This window comes from Tripterygium wilfordii, chromosome 23, assembly GCF_013401445.1.
Source record: "Tripterygium wilfordii isolate XIE 37 chromosome 23, ASM1340144v1, whole genome shotgun sequence".
Lineage (NCBI taxonomy): Eukaryota > Viridiplantae > Streptophyta > Magnoliopsida > Celastrales > Celastraceae > Tripterygium > Tripterygium wilfordii.
This window is the reverse complement of record NC_052254.1, coordinates 3,297,672-3,321,119: the sequence shown is the minus strand read 5'-3', so window position 1 is coordinate 3,321,119 and position 23,448 is coordinate 3,297,672. Positions and strand designations below refer to the sequence as shown.

The window sequence follows — 23,448 nt, the reverse complement described above, 5'->3', positions numbered from 1 at the left end:
ATTACATGAAATGTTCCCGCCTCTCCCATTAGAACTCATAACCTCGTGTGGGTGGAGAAGTGAGTACCCAAACAGCTTAACGTTGGGCACCGATCTATACATTGATCGTCGTGGCATCCACATGTCGACCGTATTTCGCCCCAACAATCAACTACATTGTAGATTTCCAACAGCAAAGCTTGTTAATGATGGTGGTTGAAGAAGTATCCATCACATGTGTGTGCGCGCATATCTATAGCCAGCAGATCTTGCATTGAAGCATGGGGATTTTGACTGGCGGGTCGGGCGGGCGAGGGATCAGCATCTGGCGAGTGGCGACCCATAGAAGCAATCCTCTCGTGGTCCTTTGATCTGAATCTGATGCTCTTTAACCAACCATTACTCTGTTTTGGTCGAGAAAGGCCTTTGACGGGGGCCCATTTGTGAGGCCCAACGTGATGACCATGACTTATTCCACTCAAGAATCTAAAGTAAACATCTCAATAATTTAATAAATATGAGAATTTTCAAAATATTAGTTTTTATTATATCTATATTATAGAAATAAATATTATAGTGTAGTTCCATATGAATAAAAAATAAAGACTATTATCTACAAAAATACCCATGAAAAAAATAACAATAAACCAATTGAGGATGAATATAAGACTTATTAGTTATTTCCCTACGATTTCTAATAATGTTATTCGTTGTATTACAAAGTTTGTTCTCAATTGTTTAACCGGTGTTTATGAAATATGAACCGAATTTTTTTTTGTCTGAGTTAAACTTTTATAGACAAATTATTTGTCCACTAATTTTTAATAATATAAATTCTTCTTATTTAACAAACACTGTAATGATCCGGGTTGGAATCTCCTTTCCTGTAAAAAAAAAAATTAATTTTATGTTTGAAGAGTGTGGAAAGATCCAAATATCCGTTTACTTGACCACGTTACTCTTCATTAAAAAATAATAACAATACAATATTAACCGGAAAATTTGGTTTTTCTAGTAAAATCCGTGTTTTTTACTTGTATAAATATTGTTATTTTGTGTTTTCATCGTATGCTATCGTCATCCTCTGCCTTCTCCGCAACCGTCATTGCCGTTTTAGGTCCGCCTGGTAAACCCTAATCTCCTCGCCATTTATTCTTTTTTTTTTCTTCACCGAAATTATAAGAGTGCGTTTCTGCAAAATTTGGGAGCATCAGCGGTCGGTTTTGATTTGATTTCGTGAAAGCAAGCGTTCCAATTCAGTAGAGGCGATTTTTTCTTTTGTAGTGATCACAGCATCTTCATTGCGAGTTGGAGGGTATAACTGTTTTTAGTCGAGGAAACTGTTGGATGGTACGGCATGCCGTGTTGTTTGTGAATCTAAAGCTTCGTCCCTTTTGCCATGGCTCAGCAGCAATCGTCGCGCCTTAATCGCTTGCTCACTCTATTAGACAGCATCCTTTTGAATTTTGTGTTTGTTTAAAAGTATTTTGGATAATTGTGCGGTTTTTGGATCTGATTTGAATTTTACTTCGGTGGATTTGCATTGCATTTGTCCGTTCTTTTCTTTAACTATGTTTTCTAAGCTGGTTCAACGCAAGCAACGCGGTTCACTGCAGCGCGGCAGATTGGGGATATTGCAAAATCACACCCGCAAGACTTGAACTCAATTTTGAAGAAGGTATTGTCGGGAACTCAAATCTGATTCCTGTTGAGTGTCTGGATTTAGAGCTTTCAAAGTTGAATGTTGGTGTCACTGTCACAATAGTCATATGTTCTTTTGAGATTTACAATGTCATGTCTTACGTTTATAAAAAGTAATTCCAAATATGAATAGTAATTAGGAATGAAAATGGCTCAATCTATATTGGGTAGGAGAGCACCGAGTGTGGTACATAAGGGGCAAATTGAATTGGCTATATAAATGGTTTGTGAGATGCTAAGTTTGTACACAGTAGGAAGATTGTAAGTTGGAACTCTTTTGTGATGTGACTTGTACTCATCAATTTTTTTTTTCTTTAGTATACACTAGAATGTATTAAATTCATATTGAGGATATCAATCATTGATTCACTGTTATTAAGTGATCTTATCGACATCGCTGTGGTGTGATGCATAGTTGATTCCATAAGTTTTTCTTTGTTACTTTGTAAACTTGGTGTTTGATTCTTGATTTCTAGTGGAGTGGACTTTGTAGTATTTCATATATGGGCTATTATTATATTGCTTTAAATTTTGAATTGCTCCAAGATTATATGCATTACTTCGAGCCTTAACTATTGGCTACTCCGATGAGCCACAGGCAGCAATATGTCAACAGATTTATCTTATGTTATGTCATTGGTGTTTCCTAGACTCTGGTAACTTTCAGCTGTCACTTTAAGCCGTGATGCCTATTTTTAGTTTGTCACATTTCTAGTTCACCAAATCAGTATTTGTTTCTTGGGTTCTGGTTCCACAGAAATGTGTTGTGTATGAATTGTTGTTAAAGTCTTGAATTCATTGATGCATTGTCAGTTAATCTACATCAGAAGGTTTATATTCGATTGTTCTCCTGACCATATTTTATTTTATCCTAAATTTAGGTTTCTCAATATCTTCGTAGTAAAAACTGGGATACAAGGGTTGCTGCTGCTCATGCTATTGGGGCTGTTGCTCAGAACGTTAAGCACACATCTCTGAGTGAAATATTTGCCTCTATTGAATCTCAGATTTCTGAAGTTGGGGTATCTGGATCCGTTGAAGATGTGGTGGCTTGGCCAGATTCTCATACTAAAACTGTGTCAAACCTTACATTTAGAAGGTTGTCTGTTATTTCTGTGCTCTCTTTTAAATATTTTTCTCCTTTAGAATGAGTTTGTATGCATAATTGCTAAATGTAGTAATTTTATATTCTGTGACATGATTGTCTTAGCCGAAAAATGCTATACTTTCAGATTCTATATGCTTTATCTGATTATTTTTAATACTGTTCAATGTGACAGTTTTGACGTCAACAAAGTGTTGGAATTTGGTGCTTTGTTGGCTTCTGGAGGACAGGTAAAATTCTGCTTTAAGGTTTATGGCTTACATGAGATGGATTATTGCATCATTGACTCTTGTTTCTGTAGTTTTCTTCTTGGAATTAAGTGCTATAAAACAAGGTCAAGCCCCATGTGCAATGTTATTGTACATTTGTACTCATCTCATTTTCTTATGCATATGCACTTATGCATATACCTTTTGTGTTTCAACCTTTGGCATGTTATTTGTTTTGAAATGGCTATATTGTTGTTTTATTTATTTTATTAAGTCTGTATTTCATTATTACAATGTATTTCACAATTTATGGTGTAAGTTTTTGAGACACTTATTTCAGTTTTATATAATTTCATTTGTAAATTAAAATTCTGATGACAGTTCTGATCCAGGAGTACGATATCGTGACTGAAAATTCCAAGAACCCTAGGGAGCGATTGGCTCGCCAGAAACAAAATCTCCGACGCCGTTTGGGTTTGTATTTGGGAGCTTCTTTAGCTATTTACTGATTGATGATTTTATTTATTGGATATCATATCTTGTTTATGTTCATTGGTTCATAGTTCATACCAGACAGTGCTGTGGGTCATGTTCAATTGGATGTTTTTCCCCTTTACAAAAAAGAAAAGACAAGAAAATCCAATTCTGAAAAATAATGTGTGCTGTTGGTTGATAACAAAGTTTTTCCCTGCTCTTTTCTTTTTCTTTTGTTTTCTTGTTTTGAGAAGCTAGAAAGAGAATCAAATGACGTTAAGATGCCCAAGGCACTTACAAATGAAAAGAAAGTATCCGATTGGAAAGAGAATTTTTTTTTTCAAATACAGTCTGTCTGTTGGGGAACTGTGTTAGTTGGTGTCCTCATTTGGGTTAGCATGGGGAGGCAATCATGATATGTTTCAAGGAACCACCACCATCACTAACTTTTTGTTGCAATTATGAACTTATCTTAAAATGCGGAATCTCCTTGAAGTGGGGGCACATTGGACTTACACCTGTTGCGTGGACTGTGGATGCTAGCAGGTGCCTGCAAACTTAGTAGTATCATTTCAACCCAAGCTGCTGATGCACCACAGAGTTTCGAACCCAAGACCTCACTATTGTCGCCTGTGTGACATGTTGTCTTGTTCTCAAATATGTTGATTAATAGTACTATAAGTTTTGTCAAAGGCAATCAGCGCTTGTTAGCCTCTTGGTGAGTCATACTTCCTTGGCCAGTGCCTTGAGTGAGGTACAAGGCCTTGAGGGACTAACCCCTTGCATTTTTGGTGTTTTCGATATATTTTTAGCTAACCAAATCATTGGAAAATGAACTGGCAATTCTGGGCTCAATTAAGTTCCCAAAATAATCAGTTACTGTAATTGGATCATTTATAAAATCCAACAGCATGGGCCACACCAGCTCCAGTATTAGGGTTCTTTTGTGAAAATAATTGAATCAGCTGTACAATCTAGGAGGAAAAAAAGCAAAGAAACAGGAGAGAAGTACTCTCTAGAAATAATGTTGCCCGGCATGTCATGGGAGAAATGAGAGGTTGGGTTTTCCAAGTTCATGTTATAGAAAATTGTAGTAGATTAATTTTAATGTTATGTAAGATCTTCTTCTTCTTCTTCTTCTTTTTTTCCTTTTGCTTTGAACATTGAATGATGAATGTCAGGGACCTCAGCCTTGGTTTTCTTGTCTGTTTTGTAATATTATTATTCTCTGAATTTGTTGATCTCGCATCACACTCTGTTTGTGTGAGTGTGTAGCATGGATGGGGATCTTGATTCCTTAAAGTGCTTCTTGTGCTTTTATAATCATGTGGAGACTTCTGTGTGACATGACTACCTGTGCCTTTATATATAGGCTTGCAACCCCTAATCCTTCTATAACTAGGAGAGTAATTAAATTAGTTATGCAGCTTAGTGCTATAATGAGTTGGAACAGTTGAAATGTGTTATCCATATGTTTTAGTTATTAAGTTTCTGTTTATTTGTGGTTTTGAGGTCTTTGCTCATCTGTGTAACTTTTGCTTTTTACCCAAGGCGCCATAAACTTTATTTGTATGTAAGAGATTTCTGTTCCTTAGTTGTCTCTTGCATGTGTTTTTACCGTGTGACCTATTGTATAGTTGTTTTAGTTGTTTCTTTGGTTGCAAGGAATAAGGAGTTCTCATGCTAAGTATGAATTTGCTGCACAGGCTTGGATGTATGTGAGCAGTTCATGGATGTCAATGATATGATTAAAGATGAAGATCTTATTCTGCAGAAATTCCACTCTGAAGGAAACGGGATGGAGAATAGATTTTACATGCCCCCTTCTGCTCATCATATTAATCAATTTGTTGCCAGAATGGTTCCTAGTGTCGTATCGAGAAGACCAAGTGCAAGGGAATTAAATCTCTTAAAGCGAAAAGCTAAAATAAATTCTAAAGATCAAACAAAAGGTTGGTCAGAGGATGGGGGTACAGAGGTATCAAATGCACACAACGTGACAACTCCAAAGGGTTCTGGTCCAGATTCATTAAGCTCTATCAAGGTATTTGTCTGGTTTTGTTATCTACTGGTTGTCTGCTATCTGATGCATAAGTTATGTGCCTTCCTAGATACATATACTTCTTTTTATGATTCCCTGAAGATTATTGAATATCATCACCATGGGATTTATTTGTAATCATTTCCTTTGATTTAGACGGAACCATTATATCTTGGATTGGTTCATATTACCTTACACCAAAGTTTGGTGTTTTCTCTCCCTCAAGTTGGAAGCACTGATGGAGATCATTCTTGTCATCCCATAGATGATTCTTCTAAAGTATGAAAAGTTCCTAGTAGACCATCTTTAGAAACGATATGAGGATGTACATGATATGGTGTAATTCTTCAGAAGTTAGGAGGCTGTGGGTTGTGTTTTTTGTTTTTTTTCCTTGTTTTGTGGTACTTTTCGACAGATTTACACTTTTCCAACTCAATTGGATTAGTTTTTGTTGAGGAAATGTAGTGATGCAGATGCATAGGAGTTAATAGTTTCCGTTGCTGTAGCATGGACTGTTGCCAATTTTCTTCGGTGTTAAAAAAATCCATGCTTCCTTTAGTTTCCCTACTATATTTCAGTCTATGCTTAGTAGTTATGTTTTCCAAGAATTTGTACAACTAGCATGAACCTTTGATGACATTGCGTGCCTCTGATTTATTTTATTATGGCTACAAAATGAGCTTACTCATAGGCCCTTTTAGGTCTGTCGCTGCTTTGTTTTTCTTCTGTTCGTATATAAAATTTTCAGAAGTTGGTTCTCGTTTTCTTTGGAGCCTAGACTTAATATTTTATAGTTTTTACTTGAATTTTTCTGCTATTTCCATTTTAATCTTTTACAGTTTTTGACTTGGAAAGCATAGTATTATTGAGAGGTACCAAGAAGGTGCTAGGGAGTAGATTAATGTTAACTCCAGACCAAAATCATTTCACATTACAATCTGTTTCACTTTCTTCCCTCTGAAGCAGAAAAACGAGTGTGAAACGATAAGCTATCAAAGTACAGATTGACAGCATTCGTATATCCCGTTCCCATGACAAGCCATTAATAATGTTGTTTTCTCGGAAGTATGTATAAATTTAATAATTTTTATAAAATACCATACATGTTAAGACATGGATTGATCCAAGAAAAAAGGTAATAGCTCTTCGACCTTTTTCGAACCCATCTACGCAAGTTCAAAGATATCCTCAAAAGGCAGGTTTAATAAAAGCGAAAGAGAGTCCATAACGACATCTACCTTGTTAGGCTGTGTAATGGGTCGGAACTCGGAACTGTCCAGGCTTGTTAGGTGTTGGAATAAATGTTCTATACATGGCGGAGAACCTGAAAGTTTGAATTGTGTAATGCTTCCTTCATCTCTTCCAATTGTCTAGTAGAAGTAAATTTCTTATATTTGTCTTTTTCCTTATTCCAGAGAAAATAAATGATTTTGACCAAATGATGTTGACCGGCTTATCAATCAAATCCTTCTGTGGAAAACTTGGGATATTGTTAAGCTCTACAATACATGATTTTGGCTGCTTGGCTGTACAGCTTATCTGCCTTTTCTTGTTTCTACTTGATAATGTTCTGTGTCATATGTAAATTTATACTGTGTTCTTGTGCAGGTAGATTTTGATGAAGACAGCTATGCGCATGATGGAGATGGGCAGTGGCCATTTCATAGCTTTGTTGAACAACTCATCCTTGATATGTTTGATCCCGGTGAGCTCAACCTTCTTCTCACTTGTTTAGAAGTGTTTTCATGGTTTTTCTAGTTAGATGATGGCTTCCATGAATATCCATTGGCAGTATGGGAGGTTCGTCATGGCAGTGTCATGGCCTTGAGAGAAATCTTAACCTATCAAGGTGCTTCTGCTGGAGTATTCATGCCTGATTTAAGCTCAGAGTTTTCCCTATATTTTGAGTCGAAGGATAAAGATTATTCAGCTACAACGAAAAGGAACAGAGAAATTGATTTGAATATGCAAGTTCCAGGGGATGTGTCTGAGCCAAATCTGAAGCGACCAAAGTTTCAAGATCTATCATGTCCACCGATGAATATGATGGTCTCAAGCAGTAACTCTGCTAACATCAACGTTTGTGTAAAGATTGAAGATATTGAATGTACTCTCTCTACAGGACATGTTAATGGTCACCCTGATGTTAGTTCTGTAAAAGTGGACCCTGAAGCTTACCTTGATGGTGTGTCTTGTCAGTCTAAAGAGGCTATAGACTTCGTGGAGTCAAAGGGCTCCTCTGGAAATTCCGAGATACTCAGAACTCTTCCTTGTGAGCTGATGAACTTGGCTAAACTAGCTAGACATTCTTGGACCAAAAATAGTGAATTTCTTCAAGATTGTGCTATTCGTTTCTTATGTGTGTTATGTCTAGATCGGTAAGCATTTGTTCCCTCCATCCATTATGATTTGATTGTGAATTGGATGCTGCGTACCGTTTTCAATATATTGTTATTGTTGAAGCAAACTTTTTAACCTTTGGGATAATTTATGATGCTACTGCTTTTAATTTCACATGTATTGAAATTTATTCCATATTTCCCAGGTGTGATGTTTTGGATCTTTCTCATTTTATTTCCATATATAATTTTCTCTCGAATGTGTAATGTTTTCATTTTTCTTGGCCAGTTTTGGAGATTATGTATCTGATCAAGTGATTGCTCCAGTTCGGGAAACTTGTGCACAAGCATTAGGTGCTGTTTTTAAGTATATGCACCCTTCTTTAGTCCATGAAACACTGAATATCTTGCTTAAAATGCAGGTAAAAATTACTCAAGAAATATGCCTTTTTTCCTCCATCATGATGTAAACAACTGACTTCTTGTAACAGTGCTCTTATTTGGGAATTTTTATTTTCCCCCTCATTCTTCTTTGTTCAGCGTAGGCCAGAATGGGAAATCCGTCATGGAAGTCTTTTGGGTATCAAGTATTTGGTTGCTGTAAGACAGGTAAGACTAGGCCTGCAACAGATTTCTCTATATAGGTTACTATAAAGCTGCTGAATTGTTGGCTCATTGTATTGTTTGAGATATTATTTGGGCCGGGGATGAGCAACTGGGTTAGATGAGATTGGTTGGGTTGGGTTGTGGTTGAAACCCTTTTTAAGAAAACTTTGAGATATTTTCCTGAGATGCATCTTGATTATTGAAAATTACTCCTGAAAGTAAAAGGTATCTTTTATCCTCTAGACGCCATCCCCATTTCTCCTTTTTTCCCCCTGGGTAGTGTGAAAATGTCTCCTCCTTGGTTCCCCCAACTAATGTATACCTAATATGTGTGTGTGTGTGTGTGTGTGTAAGAGAGAGAGAGAGCTATTCTTCCTTAGTAAAATTTTTTTATACCTTCGAAAAAAAAGAGTAAAATTAAGTCTTTCTGCATAATTGAAGATGTTGTATGGAAGTTATCAATCATATTGTTAGTGCGGGTCATAGGTCAACATTTTACGAAATAGATAATGATGTAAGACTCATTCCATGAGAGTTACAGAGGTAGACAATATTATAGCTCATGCACGTCATATGATTTGTCAAGCTTGAAATGTCCTACTTATTCGAGAAATAGATAAATGTAGGTCTTATTCATTATAAAATTCACCTTCACCTGAAATGTACCTTTACTACAAAATTTGGGCTTTCAAGAAATAGATAACTTGTACAATTAATGATGAATATGATGTTTTTAGATCCTCTCTTATATGAATTTTCTTGCCATACATTGCTAATAGACCTTTGCTTTAATTGTCAAGCTTCCGTGTGTTATATATCTATTTGTATTATATGTTCGTGTTAGCATACCATTTCAAAGAGGTCACATACTTATTAAGTTGGTGACTTCTTTGCAAAATTGGGGAGAACCAGTTGATCATATTCCTTATTGGTTTTGAGGGACTAGAAGCATTTGTACAATGGCAGCTATTAGCCTATTATTATGGGAATTTATTGGGTGATGGCCAGATTGATGTGGATGTTAACTTGTGGAATTTTAATAGCACTTTTTTTGGTTATATTTTAATAACACTTCAAAGAATCGTAGAGGAATTGCAGATGATATCCTTTTAATGATTTGGCGGACTATTTGGAGAGAGAGATGGAAGAGTTGTCAGGGAGAATACCTTCATGGGTTGTTAGGAATAGGTGGTTATCAACTCTTTTCTTTTGGTGTGGTGGGGCATTTATGTTATGAAAGAATTTTTCTGAATGAAAAAAAAAAAAAGTTGTTAGTGGGACCAGCCTATTGTGATGGCTCAAAACATATTACCATATTTGGTGGAATATATTGTTCTCCTCTGTGTAAGGGCATGCTATTTGCACCTTTCCTTGGTAAAGAAGATAAGCAACTCTGGCTTGCATCACTCCTGAAATGGAGGTGGGGTTAGGGAAGGGCATGATGTATGCAGAATCCGTAATGCAGAGGGGCCGTTTCTGGGATTTGAACCCAAGGCTTCACCCTAGCAATATTTTGTATCATTGACCCCATGACCCTTGTAATGTTACCTTTCCTCAACATTGTTTATGTATTATTGGAAAAAAATTATTTCATTGAAGCTCTTTTTTTTATTTAACTCTAGGAGATGCTGCCCGATTTGCTTGGTTGCGTTCTCCCTGCGTGCAAAGCTGGTTTGGAGGACCCAGATGATGATGTCCGGGCAGTTGCTGCAGACGCCTTGGTTCCTACTGCGGGTGCTATTGTTGCTCTAAGGGGTCAAACATTGCATTCAATTGTTATGCTCCTCTGGGACATTTTATTAGATTTGGACGATCTAAGTCCGTCTACAAGCAGGTTTGTTTGTATTTCTGCTTTGCAGTCATTTTTAAAATCATTCTACAGGTGTACTGTCTTGTATTTTATGTAATCTTTTGATAAACTCCGATGTATGTTGCACGAGTGCATGCAGGCATTTCAACTGTTTTACGGACTGTTTTTGTCAAAGAAGAAGAAACTGTGTAGCTTACTTGATTTTGTTATTCATTTGTCTGCTTGCCCTGGAATCCGAGAATGCATCTTAAGCTTTTGTTAACCATAATCTACATAGAATTTCAACACTTGGCATGCAATTTTCTGAAGTTATGTTTGGAATAATGTAGATAGTCTGCACTTCCCTGTTTAATATGATATGAAAGATCTCATTAATGCATTATTCACAAAGAATAGGAATTTTAAGGGTTAGAGAAGGTCCTTATTTTCGTGCTGCTTTTTTGAGTCTTGCTATGAAATTTACCCTTAATTCTGAATTAACATGACTCCATATTGTTATTTGAAAACTAGTATCAATTCTGAGTCCTGACTGAAGCCCAGCTGACTATATTTACCAAGATTACTTTAAAAAAGAGGCATTATTGTCTTATTCATCATTCATCTTCAAAAGATTACAAAGAATATGAGGCAGGGGGATCATGATGAGTTGGGCCATTCACATTAATGCCATGTTGTAAGTTAAGTTCCAATACTGTCTCTTATTTCTTAAAACCCTGTTTCTTGTTTGCAGTGTGATGAATCTATTGGCCGAAATCTATTCCCAAGAAGATATGATTCCAAAGAGGTCAGAGGCATCAGCTTCAGGAGATAAACAAGAGTTTGATCTAAATGAGGTAGTTAACGTTGATGATGTCGGAGAAGAAAGGGATTCACAGGAAAATCCTTACATGCTGTCAACGCTGGCACCACGATTATGGCCATTTATGAGGCATAGTATCACATCAGTTCGTTATTCAGCTATAAGAACTTTGGTAAGCTCTTTCGTTTTTTTTTTTTTTGGATTTTTACTATTGTTTTTATCTGAGTATTCCCTTAAGCGTTTTTCTTTCTTTTTGGGATAGAATTTACCTTGTGTAAGTGTCCGTGCTTCCTACGTCATGAAAACAACTATGCTCTAGGTCTAATTTACTGAAGTTTCATTTCACAGGAGCGACTGCTTGAAGCTGGTCACAAAAGGAACATTTCTGAGATACAGGGCAGTTCTTTTTGGCCTTCTTTTATTTTGGGTGACACCCTACGGATTGTTTTCCAGAATTTGTTGCTGGAATCAAATGAGGAAATTTTGCACTGTTCAGAGACAGTTTGGCGGCTCCTTGTTCAGGTTGTTTGTTTATTGAGGATGCATGAAATACTCAACATTTCCCCTTTTGGCATTTCTTTTTTTCCTTATTTACTGTGTATATTTAGAGAGTTCAATGTGGTCTGGAAGAGAAAGCACAGCATCATTTCCATGGTATCCAAAAGTGTGATACAAATACAATGATGGATGAGTAAAGTGACATTTTGTTGGTGGTCGCTCATCTTACTATGTTTTTATAAGTGAAAATTTCCTCAAATTGAGTTCAAAATTACACATTAAGATAGTATGTACTCCATAAATCAAGTCACTACTAGTAGCACATTTAGTGTCTTAAAGTTTTATTGATCGTGTCTGTGAATGAGCTCTTATCAGTCCCTGACCTTCTTCTCGCCCTCCTTTAAATTGAGGTGTGTTGTTGAATGCTGCCATTGAATTATTGAATATCAAATTTAGAGAGAGCACTCTGATGATGTCACCACTCCTTATATTTATTATTTCTTTCCTTTTGGTGTGTTTATGTTTGGGAACTACGCATCGAGGTTGATTCTAGGTTTGCAACCATTGAAATTATTTTCCTTAAATTGTTTTTTTTTTAATTTTTTTTTCTTGTCTATTATGATAGAATTTTCATCTCACCTGTTGATATTTAGATTTTGCAGTTTGTTATAAGCTGCATGCACTTATGATTGTTATTGTAGCTTCCACATCAATTTGCTAGTTCTTTGCCTGTTATAGAACTTTCCCCCAAATCTTACGTCATTATTGGTGGTTTAGTTCTATCTTTTCAATTTGTTTGGCAATTTTTTGATCCTGGAAAATGTGGTTTTGGCAAAATGCCTGTAGTTTTAATCCTTCCAATGGGAGAATGATGCACGCTGGAGTGTATCAGCACAAAAATGCAATATGTGTATGGATGCACTGGCAGTTGGATGTAATTATAAAGTATATGATATCCTTTTAATTTGCTTTTAATTGGAATGCACTTGAGCAAGAAATTGGTTTCTAATTGAGATTTTCAAATTTTTCTCGATTGAAGCATGTTCTTTTGGTACAAATAAATGCTCCGATTTTGCAGAATGGTATTTTTGAGTGGTTCAATTATCTTCCGTATTTAGGGTTTGTGCAGTCAACTTTGCGACTTCTCTGTTGAAGTTGCTGATTGATTCCATATTTATGATGTCTTCTATATTTTTTGAAGTCGAGTGGGACACTCGAAATTTGTTGTATTTGATCAATTGCCTATTTCTAACTGAAGCTCTTTTTTTAAAAAATAAATAAATTGAACTTCTCTATATTCTGTCCTTCAAACTTCTTTCATCTTTTCCTTTGGCGCGGGGAACTCACTGAGGTGGTTTTTGACAAATATCAGTGTGAAGTAGAGGACTTGGAAGCTGCTGCGAGGTCATATTTGTCGTCTTGGATAGAACTTACAAGTACTCCATTTGGTTCACCACTGGATGCTTCAAAAATGTTTTGGCCTGTTGCTCCTCCTCGGAAGAGTCACTTTAGAGCAGCTGCTAAAATGAGGGCTGTGATGCTTGAAAATGATGGTAGAGATGTTGGCTTAGAGTCTGTGAAAATTACTATTCCCCCAGAGAGATTTGGGGATACTTCTGCCAATTCTGTTAAGATAATTGTTGGCGCTGATGCTGACATATCTGTAACTAATACCCGAGTTGTCACTGCATCTGCATTGGGTATTTTCGCCTCTAAATTGCGTGAAGAGTCTATGCAATATGTAATTGAGCCGCTTCAGAATGCTCTTACCTCTTTATCTGGGGTCCAGCGACAGGTAGTTTTCTAAATCCTTAAATTAATTACTGATGCCATTTACTCTTCATGCTGCAAGTCTTTCTCTTTCCCTGGTTAATTTCTGTTTTATCAGGTGGCAGCCATGGTACTTATTTCATGGTTCAAAGAGTTTAAAACTGTGGGACTGCATAACTTAATGCATTCTTTTCCAAATCACATCAAGGTGGTGCTGTTGGATCTGTTAGCATGTTCAGACCCTGCATTCCCGACAAAAGAGTCACTCCTCCCTTACGCTGAGCTCTCGAGAACATATGCCAAAATGCGCAATGAGGCTAGTCAGTTGTTGCATGTTGTTGAGTCCTCTGGTTTGTTTGAGAAAATATTATCAACTATTAAATCCGATTTGGAGAGCTGGACTGCAGATGATGCTATCGATTTTGCGTCAAAATTACTGCCAATATGTAGTGATACTATTGGGAAGGAATCATTGGAAATGCACATTACCGATGAAATAGAATCTTTGAAACAACGGCTTTTGGCAACGTCAGGCTATTTAAAATGTGTTCAGGTATACTCTCTGTGATATTTCATCTATGATGTGCAGTTTTCTAACTTTAATGTCATGCTTTATGTTTAGGTATGATCTAAATTTTGCTGGCTGGAGATTTTGTATGACTGTAATTGCAATTGTTTTTTCCTTTCTGATCCACACAACTCACATATCTTCTTTTGCCTTGCACTTGTGTAATGTACGGAAAAGTTCCAGGTTCCTTTTGTTTTATTGCCAACTGTGAGATTTTGATTATGTTAATCCTTATTTTCTTTTTCTATTCTCTTTTGTAATTTTTTTTCTGGAACAATCTGCAGAGCAATTTACATGTTACTGTGACTGCATTGGTTGCTGCTGCAGTTGTATGGATGTCAGAGCTTCCTACACGACTGAATCCTATAATATTACCTTTGATGGCTTCAATAAAAAGAGAGCAGGTAGGCTTTTCAGTTTTGGTACAATTCTGAACACAAACTGGAAAAATATTCAGATATTTTTAACCTATATTCTTTCCCTTTTTGAAGGAGCAAGTTTTACAACAGAAGGCTGCTGAGGCACTTGCTGAGCTTATTTTTCATTGTACTACTCGTAAGCCTGGCCCGAATGATAAATTAATCAAGAACATTTGTAGTTTAACATGCCTTGATCCATGTGAGACGCCATTAGCCGCTGTGATAAGTTCCATGGAGAATATTGATGATCAGGATTTCCTCTCATTTGGAAGTAGTTCTGGAAAGCAGAAGTCAAGGGTTAATATGCTCGCTGGTGGTGAAGACAGGTCAAAACTTGAGGGTTTTATTAGCAGGCGGGGATCTGAACTTGCATTGAAGCATCTCTGCAAGAATGTTGGCCCTTTACTTTTCGATAAGCTTCCCAAATTGTGGGATTGCCTCACTGAGATATTAAAGCCTATTCCTGCTGACGAGAAACAAATCACGCTAGCTATTGAATCAGTGAAGGATCCTCAAATTCTTATAAATAATATCCAGGTTATTATTTTCCAGTTTTTTAATTGCATCAACACTTCTACTGGTTTTTTAAATTCGATAGTATGCTTAGCATTTTGATAATTTGAGAATTTTCTGATTAGGTGTCTTATTCAGTAAATACAGAATAATACATATACATAAAATAAGTTCTTTAATTTCTCCAAATTTTTCATATTTTCCTTTTGAAGTATGGCACTTTAGATAAAGTGTGCCAAAAATTGTAGGCAAAACATAAATAAAAAGGTATAGAACTCCCGTGCATAAGAATCCCACAGTGGGCGGGTTCGGGGATAAGTAGGATGTAGGCAAACCTTACCCCCACATAATATGTGAAGATGTTGTTTACAGGAACTGAACCTACCTGTGACCTCTATGTTGCATTCCTGCAACTCTACCACATGATAAAATATGAAGTGAAAACAGTGAATATTTTGTTGTCGGCAGCTTAATGGTTAGACCAATGATTTGGAATAGGTGGAATGTAGTGTTGAAGAGTTCCGGTAAAAAATGGTGCCACTTTATGTAGTCTGATCTGCAAATCATATCAACATTTAAAAGCTATCACTTCAACTAGGAGCTCCATTTAGTTAAAGATACCAAATTTTTAGGATGCGAAGAGTGTGCTTGTAGGGGGTGAAAAATCTTGGTCTAGAGATGGTTGTCTGCTGCTTTTTCATGGTTTACTTTACACCATAGGTTCTTTCCTGGTAATGCTGTCCAGAATTGAAATCATTGGTTTACACCATAGCTTCTTGATATGCGGTTGTTCTGCTTCCTCTTGTCCTTCTGGATATCATGTAGTTACATAGCAAGTAGATGCTGCTTTTGTTTCTAGATCAGCCTTTTACTAATATTGTCTTTGTAGAAGCCGTGCGAAGCCTGTTTGCATCTCTTATCTGATTCATTGTTGTGGACTTCTTGAGATTTGATAGAATTAAAGCTTCTCGGCGTACAAATTTTTGATTAGGAGCTAAGAATTTGAGTACTCTAAGAACAATGGTCTTGTTCTTCTCTTTTATTATTTGTTAATTTTTACTGGTTTCTGATTAGCAGGTTGTACGCTCTATTGCTCCATTGCTGGATGAGTCACTGCAACCGAAGCTGCTAACATTGCTGCCGTGCATCTTTAAATGTGTTCGCCATAACCATGTTGCCGTTAGATTAGCTGCTTCCAGGTGTACTACTTCGATGGCAAAGTCAATGACAACAAACGTGATGAGTGCTGTCATTGAAAATGCAATTCCTATGTTAGGGGACATGACCTCTGTTCAGGTCAGACAAGGTGCTGGAATGCTCATTAGCTTGCTTGTTCATGGCTTGGGTGCGGAGCTGGTCCCTTATGCTCCTTTACTAGTTGTTCCACTCTTGAAGTGTATGAGTGATTCTGATCATTCTGTCAGACAGAGTGTGACTCATAGTTTTGCTGCTCTTGTTCCTCTTCTTCCATTAGCACGAGGTCTTCCACTTCCTAGTGGACTGAGTGAAGATTTGTCCCGAAATGCTGAAGATGCAAAATTTTTGGAACAATTGCTTGATAATTCCCACATTGATGATTACAAGCTCTGTACTGAGTTAAGAGTGACTTTGAGGAGGTTCGTATGGCTGCTTTTAACTCATTGATGAATATTTTGGTGTACGAGTTCCTAATATAGATGTGTAAATGGATTTGTAAGTAGTAAGTACAATTTCTGGAACCATGTTCTTCGTGCTCTGGGCACTTACACTGCTAGTGAGAAGGGATTAGGCAACAATTTTTGAAATGTGAAGTTGTTCTGTTAGGGGATTCTCAAAATTTTTCGGCATTTAGCTGACTACATTTAAGCATTTCAAGCTTGAATGCTCATATTCCGTTGAGGATGGTTTATAGGATTGAATCTTTATTTTAGAAAGCATCAGTTCATATGTTTGTTGTATTCATTTTGGGTTTTCTTTCTAATAACCAAGAGATTAGGTGACTTTTAAAAAAAATATGTAGTAGTTATTTGAAGAAAACTTATCCAACTGACCGCATCTAAGCATTTCAAGCCTGAATGCTCATACCAATGGATGAGATATGCTGTATACTGGATTGGAACTTTAGCTAGACTAATTTTGAGCATTTTAATACTAAATGCTCATATTCCAATGGAGAAGGTTAATTGAACTTAACTTTATTATAGAGTCATCTATTTGTATGCTTTTTGTGTTCTTTTCTATAATCTGGAGATTAGGTGACCATGGATAGATGAACTTCTGTTAGGGGAATCTCAATAGCCGACCGCATTTAGGCATTTGCAATGGAGAAGGTTCGTTAGATTGAAACTTTGGTTAGAGAAGTGAGCAGTAAATATCTTCAATATATTCATTTTTAATCTCTCTAATAATCAGGAGATGTCTCTCATCCATGCCCAAGCTGGCAGCAACTTTAAAATGGTGCCGCAGAGACTATGGATATATGATGCTGGTCAATAGATCATTTTTCTTTTTAATCAAAATAAGGTTGTCAATTAATTTATAAGTAGGCAAAACTTCAAAGTGGTACTGTGTTTGCCTCTGAATACATGCTGCTGCTGGTCAATGGTTTGGAAATGATTTTGAAATTTTTGGGTCATCAGTTTGAGAGCTTGTGTTTTTGTATTTGGTTTCATCTTCTGTACTGTTTGTTTACTTACAAGTTATACTAATATCTTTGGTGCTTTTAGGTATCAACAAGAGGGTATAAATTGGTTGGGCTTTTTAAAACGCTTCAAGCTTCATGGAATTTTATGTGATGACATGGGACTTGGTAAGACGCTTCAAGCTTCTGCAATTGTGGCTTCAGACATCGCGGAGCATCATGCCGTGAATAATAGTGAGGATATGCAATCATCTTTAATTGTCTGCCCATCAACACTTGTTGGACACTGGGTGTTTGAGATCGAGAAGTATATTGATACTTCGCTAGTAAGCACTCTCCAATATGTTGGTTCTGCTCTAGAGCGTATCTCTCTGCGGGAGCATTTTGATAAATACAACGTGATCATAACTTCATACGACGTGATCCGCAAAGATATTGATTACCTTGGAAAAATCCTTTGGAATTATTGCATTTTAGATGAAGGACATGTTATAAAAAATGCGAAATCCAAAATTACAGTTGCAGTAAAACAGTTGAAATCCGTGAACCGCCTAATACTGAGTGGGACGCCAATCCAGGTTAAGTACAATCAGAAAAAAGTTGCCTTGAAATTCTGGTTCTTCCCCTTTTGTATTGGTTTTGTCTGACTAATTGGCAACTTTGCTCCACAGAACAACGTCATGGATTTATGGTCTCTATTTGACTTCCTAATGCCAGGGTTTCTTGGAACAGAGAGACAAGTATGTCATGCAGCTTCTGATTCTCTTCCTGTCCAGCCCTTTCCCCCAAGCATAATGATCAATATATTTATAGTTTATGTTAATTTCATATCACATGGCCCAGAAGCATAATTCTAGAAAGGGGTTGACAGAAAATGGAACAAAACTAGGAAGAAATTACATAATATAACTACATCTAGACTGACCATTTATAACTGTTGGATTCTGTGAAATGTTAGTCTCTTCGGGTTCATGAGCCCAGATGTAACTGTTGGTTTCATCATCTTTTCAGTTCCATGCTACATATGGGAAACCTTTACTCGCTGCTAGGGATCCTAAATGTTCTGCTAAGGATGCTGAAGCCGGAGCCCTTGCTATGGAAGCATTGCACAAGCAGGTATGCTTTCCCCACCTTTTCTCTTCTTGATATTGTGCTGGAAAAAGGTAGTTCTGGATCTTGTTGAAGTTTTTGTATGCAATATTGATAGGTCATGCCTTTTCTCCTCCGTCGAACAAAAGACGAAGTATTGTCTGACCTGCCAGAGAAAATCATTCAGGATAGATACTGTGATCTGAGCCCAGTCCAGTTAGAACTTTATGAGAAGTTTTCTGGTTCACACATGAGACAAGAAATCTCAAGTATGGTGAAAGTAGATGAATCAGCAGGGGCAGAAGGAAATAATTCTTCACCCAAAGCATCTTCGCATGTTTTCCAGGTCATCTTCTTAGCTTTTAATGTGTATTCACAGTTTAATCAGATTTGCAAGATATGTATTGTCATTGTGATATAAAGTATTGCAGTAAGTAATATGATCATATGTGTTTCTGTGTTTCAGGCACTCAAGTACTTACTAAAACTGTGTAGTCATCCGTTGCTTGTTTTTGGTGAGAAGACACGCGAGTCACTTGCATCCCAAATATCGGAACTCTTCCCTTCAGTTTCTGACATCATTTCTGAACTTCATAAACTGCACCACTCTCCCAAACTAGTTGCCCTTCAAGAGATTCTGCAAGAGTGTGGAATAGGTGTTGATGCTTCGAGTTCAGAAGGTGCTGTCAGTGTTGGGCAGCACAGAGTTTTGATATTTGCTCAACACAAAGTAAAATATCTATGTTCTACTTGTATTTGTGATATCTTGTTTCCCTCTTTATTTGTGGGCCTTAATTATGGTACCTCTTTTGTAGGCCTTCCTGGATATCATAGAAAGAGACTTGTTTCACAGCCATATGAAAAAGTGAGTCATGGTCACCCTACTTTCAGCTGTGTGATTCTACTTTCATTGTTTTATACAAGTCAATCATATTATATTTGTGTTTGTTCTTTTAGAAGTTAGAACATGCTCTTTGGTTATCTGACTCCAAAGAAAATAACTTCATAACCGTTTGTTATCTTTCTGGAGGATAATTTTCTCTTGGTATTGGAGTGCTTCCTCTTTTGTGTCTCAACTCTGTAAATGATATGTTGTTTGTGAATTTTCTTGGGGTCGTGATCATATGCCACTCCCGGACTCCGTTCCTATTTATTAGTGTTCTTTGCACTTCAACATCAACTTCGTTAACTAAGTTGTTGACGCCCATCTTTGGCTGCCTGTGAGGAGGTTTATGTTGGCATAACTGTTTATTTTGTGAATTTTACTCATTGCTCCCAAGTATTCTGCCTTTCTTATGTATCTCAACCTTCCAGTGATATCCAATATAGATTGTGAGTTTCTACTTTCTAGAGCCTGAGAATGAAAAGTTTCTTAACCTGAATTTTTGTGCATTTTATATGACCTCAATTTTTTCTTGGGGACAAAGCATATATGCTACTTGTGCTGTCTTGCTAATAGATGCAAATTGATGTAGATTAAGGCCCAAGCCCAGCAACAAGCAGGCTTAACTAGCCACTAGAAAACCGGTTAACTAATGTTTGGTTTGCCCAACTTATGTATTGCAACTCAGGCCCTGAATCCACCGATGTGGGATTCACCTTCGATGTTTACATCACAAATGGATTGGGGGTTGGGGATTTTAGGCGAGGGGAATGTTCTGTTTGAGCTTGGCTCACTCAATTTTTATTACGAGTTCAACTTAAAAGCTCTGAGATTTTGAAGAAGCTCCAGCTTGACTGATGTAGGACAAGTTTAGTAGTTTTATAATCTTTTATAAGACTACTAAACTCGTCCTACATCATTGGCTCTATATAACTAAAGTCTAAACATCTTTATGATGATGAAATCTGTTTAGCATATGTGTTCATAACATATATGGACTCCCTTTACACTCCCAAGAATAAGAGCACTTGTGTGTTCAGCATCGTACTTGGAGCTTCAGTGGACTATATTATTGGGTTGAGCTAGGGTTGCTAGTCACTTAAATTGAGGTGAGCAATTAGTTTAACCTTTTGGGGCACTGGAAATCTTGCATGGCTAAAGATTTGTATTGGGTTATGGCCATAACAGCTGCTTACCTTCCTTTTCCTATGGGATTTGGAGTGGTTAGATACACAGTACTATTTGGAATCATGTGCACAAAGAGCCAAACTTATATTGGATGCATGTCAGGCAACTAAGGAGGAAGTGTGACCTGCTAACCAGTGCTTTATGGAGATTGAATTCCTTTTCTTTCTGTACATGGTGCTCGCTATTCTTGTGTAATGATCTGTTATTCTTTCTCAAAACACTAGCAACATACATTCGGGCTTTATGAAATTTATCTTTGTTTTGAAGCAGTATCACCTACTTGAGGCTGGATGGATCGGTTGAACCCGAGAAACGATTTGAAATAGTGAAGACTTTTAATTCAGACCCGACAATTGATGCATTATTGCTTACCACACACGGTAGGATTATTTTTGTATATAAATAACTATTTGGTTTACAACCTTCGCTCAATTTGGTTTTACTTGCAGTTGGTGGCCTTGGTCTGAATCTGACCTCTGCTGACACCCTTGTTTTCATGGAGCATGACTGGAATCCTATGCGAGATCTTCAGGTATGTCTTTCTGTGTTTTCTGTAGATATATTTTTTTCATTGATCGACGTGTCGCTTGGGGCTAAGAATTGTATTCACTGTAAAGCCTTGCACAGTATGATGAGTGGCTGTAGGCTTTTACTGATTTGAGTTGCTTGATTGTGGCCGTTGTTGGATGAACATGTGCCATTTGCCAATTTAGGCCTATTCATACACCCAATGCCCTCCTTTTGCTAAGTTAGTGCCACTTTGTTACAGTCAATATGGATATATTTTATTGGAATTGGCAAGGGCCTGATCTTAACATCCAAGCTATTTTTATTCATTTATCATCTAATTTGTCTCAATAAATTTTTGATCAAATGGACATTAGGGCCTGTTTGGCTGAGTTTATTGAATTAGTTTTCAAGATTAGTATTTAGGAATAGTTTTGAGGAAAAGATATTAATAAATTATGTTTGGCAAAAGTTGTTTTGGCTACTTTTTCCTCGGTGTTACTTGAAATAAAAATAATGAGAACATCTTAAATGCGTTTCCTGAGTTTTTGTTCTCAAGAACAAAATGATGTCTCTGTTTTCATTCAAAAAATTTGAAGACATCTGTAACAAATACTTGTTATTGTTCTAAAAAAAAATCTGTATTAAAAAACTACTTCCAAACAGGCAAGGGTTAAATTTTGTCATCTTGTATCACTTTTTATTGTTTATTGCTCCACTTGCAGGCAATGGACAGAGCACATAGATTAGGTCAACGGAAAGTTGTGAATGTTCATCGTCTCATCATGCGTGGCACCTTAGAAGAGAAGGTTATGGGCCTTCAAAAGTTCAAAGTGTCTGTTGCCAATGCTGTCATTAATGCAGAGAATGCTAGTTTGAAAACTATGAATACGGACCAGTTGCTTGATCTATTTGCATCAGCAGAAACTTCGAGAATGGTATGTTCACTTTTTTTAAGTGCTGTTACTTGCGCATGTGTTTTTCATGATTGTTTAGATGCTCTTGTTGAGGCTTACCTAACATGCCTTGTCTGCATTCTTTCTGGATTATCAGATTTAATGGATGTTTAGAAGTTCCATGAAGCTTTTCTTGTTACAATTTTTTCAATGCTCGAATTAGTCTCGTTGAAGAGTTTTAGAGGACTCACATAGACACATGCCAAATCGCCCTTCTTTGACAATCTATTTTTTATTTCCTCCAGCGGGTCTACATAATTAAAAGTCTAAAACCTTTTCTCGTTGACATATTCCTTCCTCTGTTCAATGTATTAAAAATATTGAAACTCTTTTTTTGCTTTATAAGTTCTCTGTAATTGGTGTTTCTATAAACATGTTTGCTTCACAGGGAGGCACGGTTTCAAAACGTTCCGACAGAGAATTAGATGGAGATCCAAAATTAATGGGTACTGGAAAAGGGTTAAAAGCCATCCTTGGTGGACTAGAGGACCTTTGGGACCAATCTCAGTACACTGAAGAGTACAATCTAGACAATTTCTTAGGGAAGCTGAATGTCTGATTCCAAGCCGATCTCAAATGTACAAAGTGTACATGATTTTGACATTTTAGTTCTAGGCTATATTTTTCATTTTTGTTGCCACTCTTTTGTCCTTCCCCATTTTTCTTTATCTGGTTTCTCCTGGAGGTGTTGACAGTGGGAGGTGGGGGGAAAAGATGGTTTGATTGGTTTGGTGGTAGAGCCTGATGTATGGAATGATGTGAATGTTCAATTAAATAGAAAGTGGCATCAGGAGGGGAAGATAATTGTATAGATCGGATAATGTATATGCAGTCAGCTGCTGTTCTAATTGAATCCTTATTATTAGTATTATACTTCTAAATGTTTCATTGAATTGGTGAAAGGCATGCTCATTCTGAAAGCCCTCTATTAAGTGTGAACAAAGTTTATGCCTGTATGTATGTATGTAATTCAATTAAAATGGTTCTGCCTTGGTCGGCGACCAAGGCGGATGATCGATAGGCTATGTTACTCTGATCTTTCGTAATCATCGCGTGTCATGATCTTAGTGGATGTTATTTTGGTATCGTCAGGGTTTATGTTGAGCATAATAGTACATAACTGATGACCAAATCTTGTATTCATTTGCTTGTTTATTTCATTTGAAGTAATAATTTGGATACCCTACTACTTCATCTATCTTGAAACTACAAATTAATTTCTTATGACAATTCTTCTTTGGAAGTCTTTGTCTAATCTTTTACTACAAAGGAGAAGCAAATTACATTCATAGAAAAAGGGCATCAAAACTTTATTTTTACATGCAATAAAATCAAGAATTATCAGATTTGATTAGTTGAAAGGTTCAAATGGAA

At 36.8% G+C, this 23,448-nt stretch overlaps 1 protein-coding gene across 2 annotated transcripts; it reads left to right on the top strand.

Annotated features, from left to right (window-relative positions):
- The first annotated feature begins 972 nt into the window (after window positions 1-972).
- Window positions 973-22,955, top strand: LOC119992628 (TATA-binding protein-associated factor BTAF1). Of its 2 annotated transcripts, none has more exons than XM_038839418.1 (29): window positions 973-1,105; window positions 1,264-1,430; window positions 1,563-1,657; window positions 2,562-2,779; window positions 2,961-3,015; window positions 3,387-3,468; window positions 5,175-5,512; window positions 7,118-7,214; window positions 7,302-7,887; window positions 8,138-8,270; window positions 8,389-8,457; window positions 10,077-10,288; window positions 10,995-11,235; window positions 11,412-11,585; window positions 12,934-13,356; window positions 13,450-13,884; window positions 14,184-14,303; window positions 14,391-14,855; window positions 15,909-16,447; window positions 17,537-18,029; window positions 18,123-18,191; window positions 18,463-18,567; window positions 18,659-18,886; window positions 19,007-19,270; window positions 19,356-19,405; window positions 20,882-20,991; window positions 21,061-21,143; window positions 21,844-22,056; window positions 22,463-22,955. In XM_038839418.1, the coding sequence occupies exons 2-29, from the start codon at window positions 1,379-1,381 to the stop codon at window positions 22,631-22,633; spliced, it is 6,120 nt and encodes a 2,039-aa protein (XP_038695346.1). In that variant the 5' UTR covers window positions 973-1,105; window positions 1,264-1,378; the 3' UTR covers window positions 22,634-22,955. The 2 variants fall into 2 exon arrangements, with proteins under 2 accessions (XP_038695346.1, XP_038695347.1); XM_038839419.1 differs by having other exon boundaries at window positions 1,036-1,096.
- The last annotated feature ends 493 nt before the right edge of the window (window positions 22,956-23,448 follow it).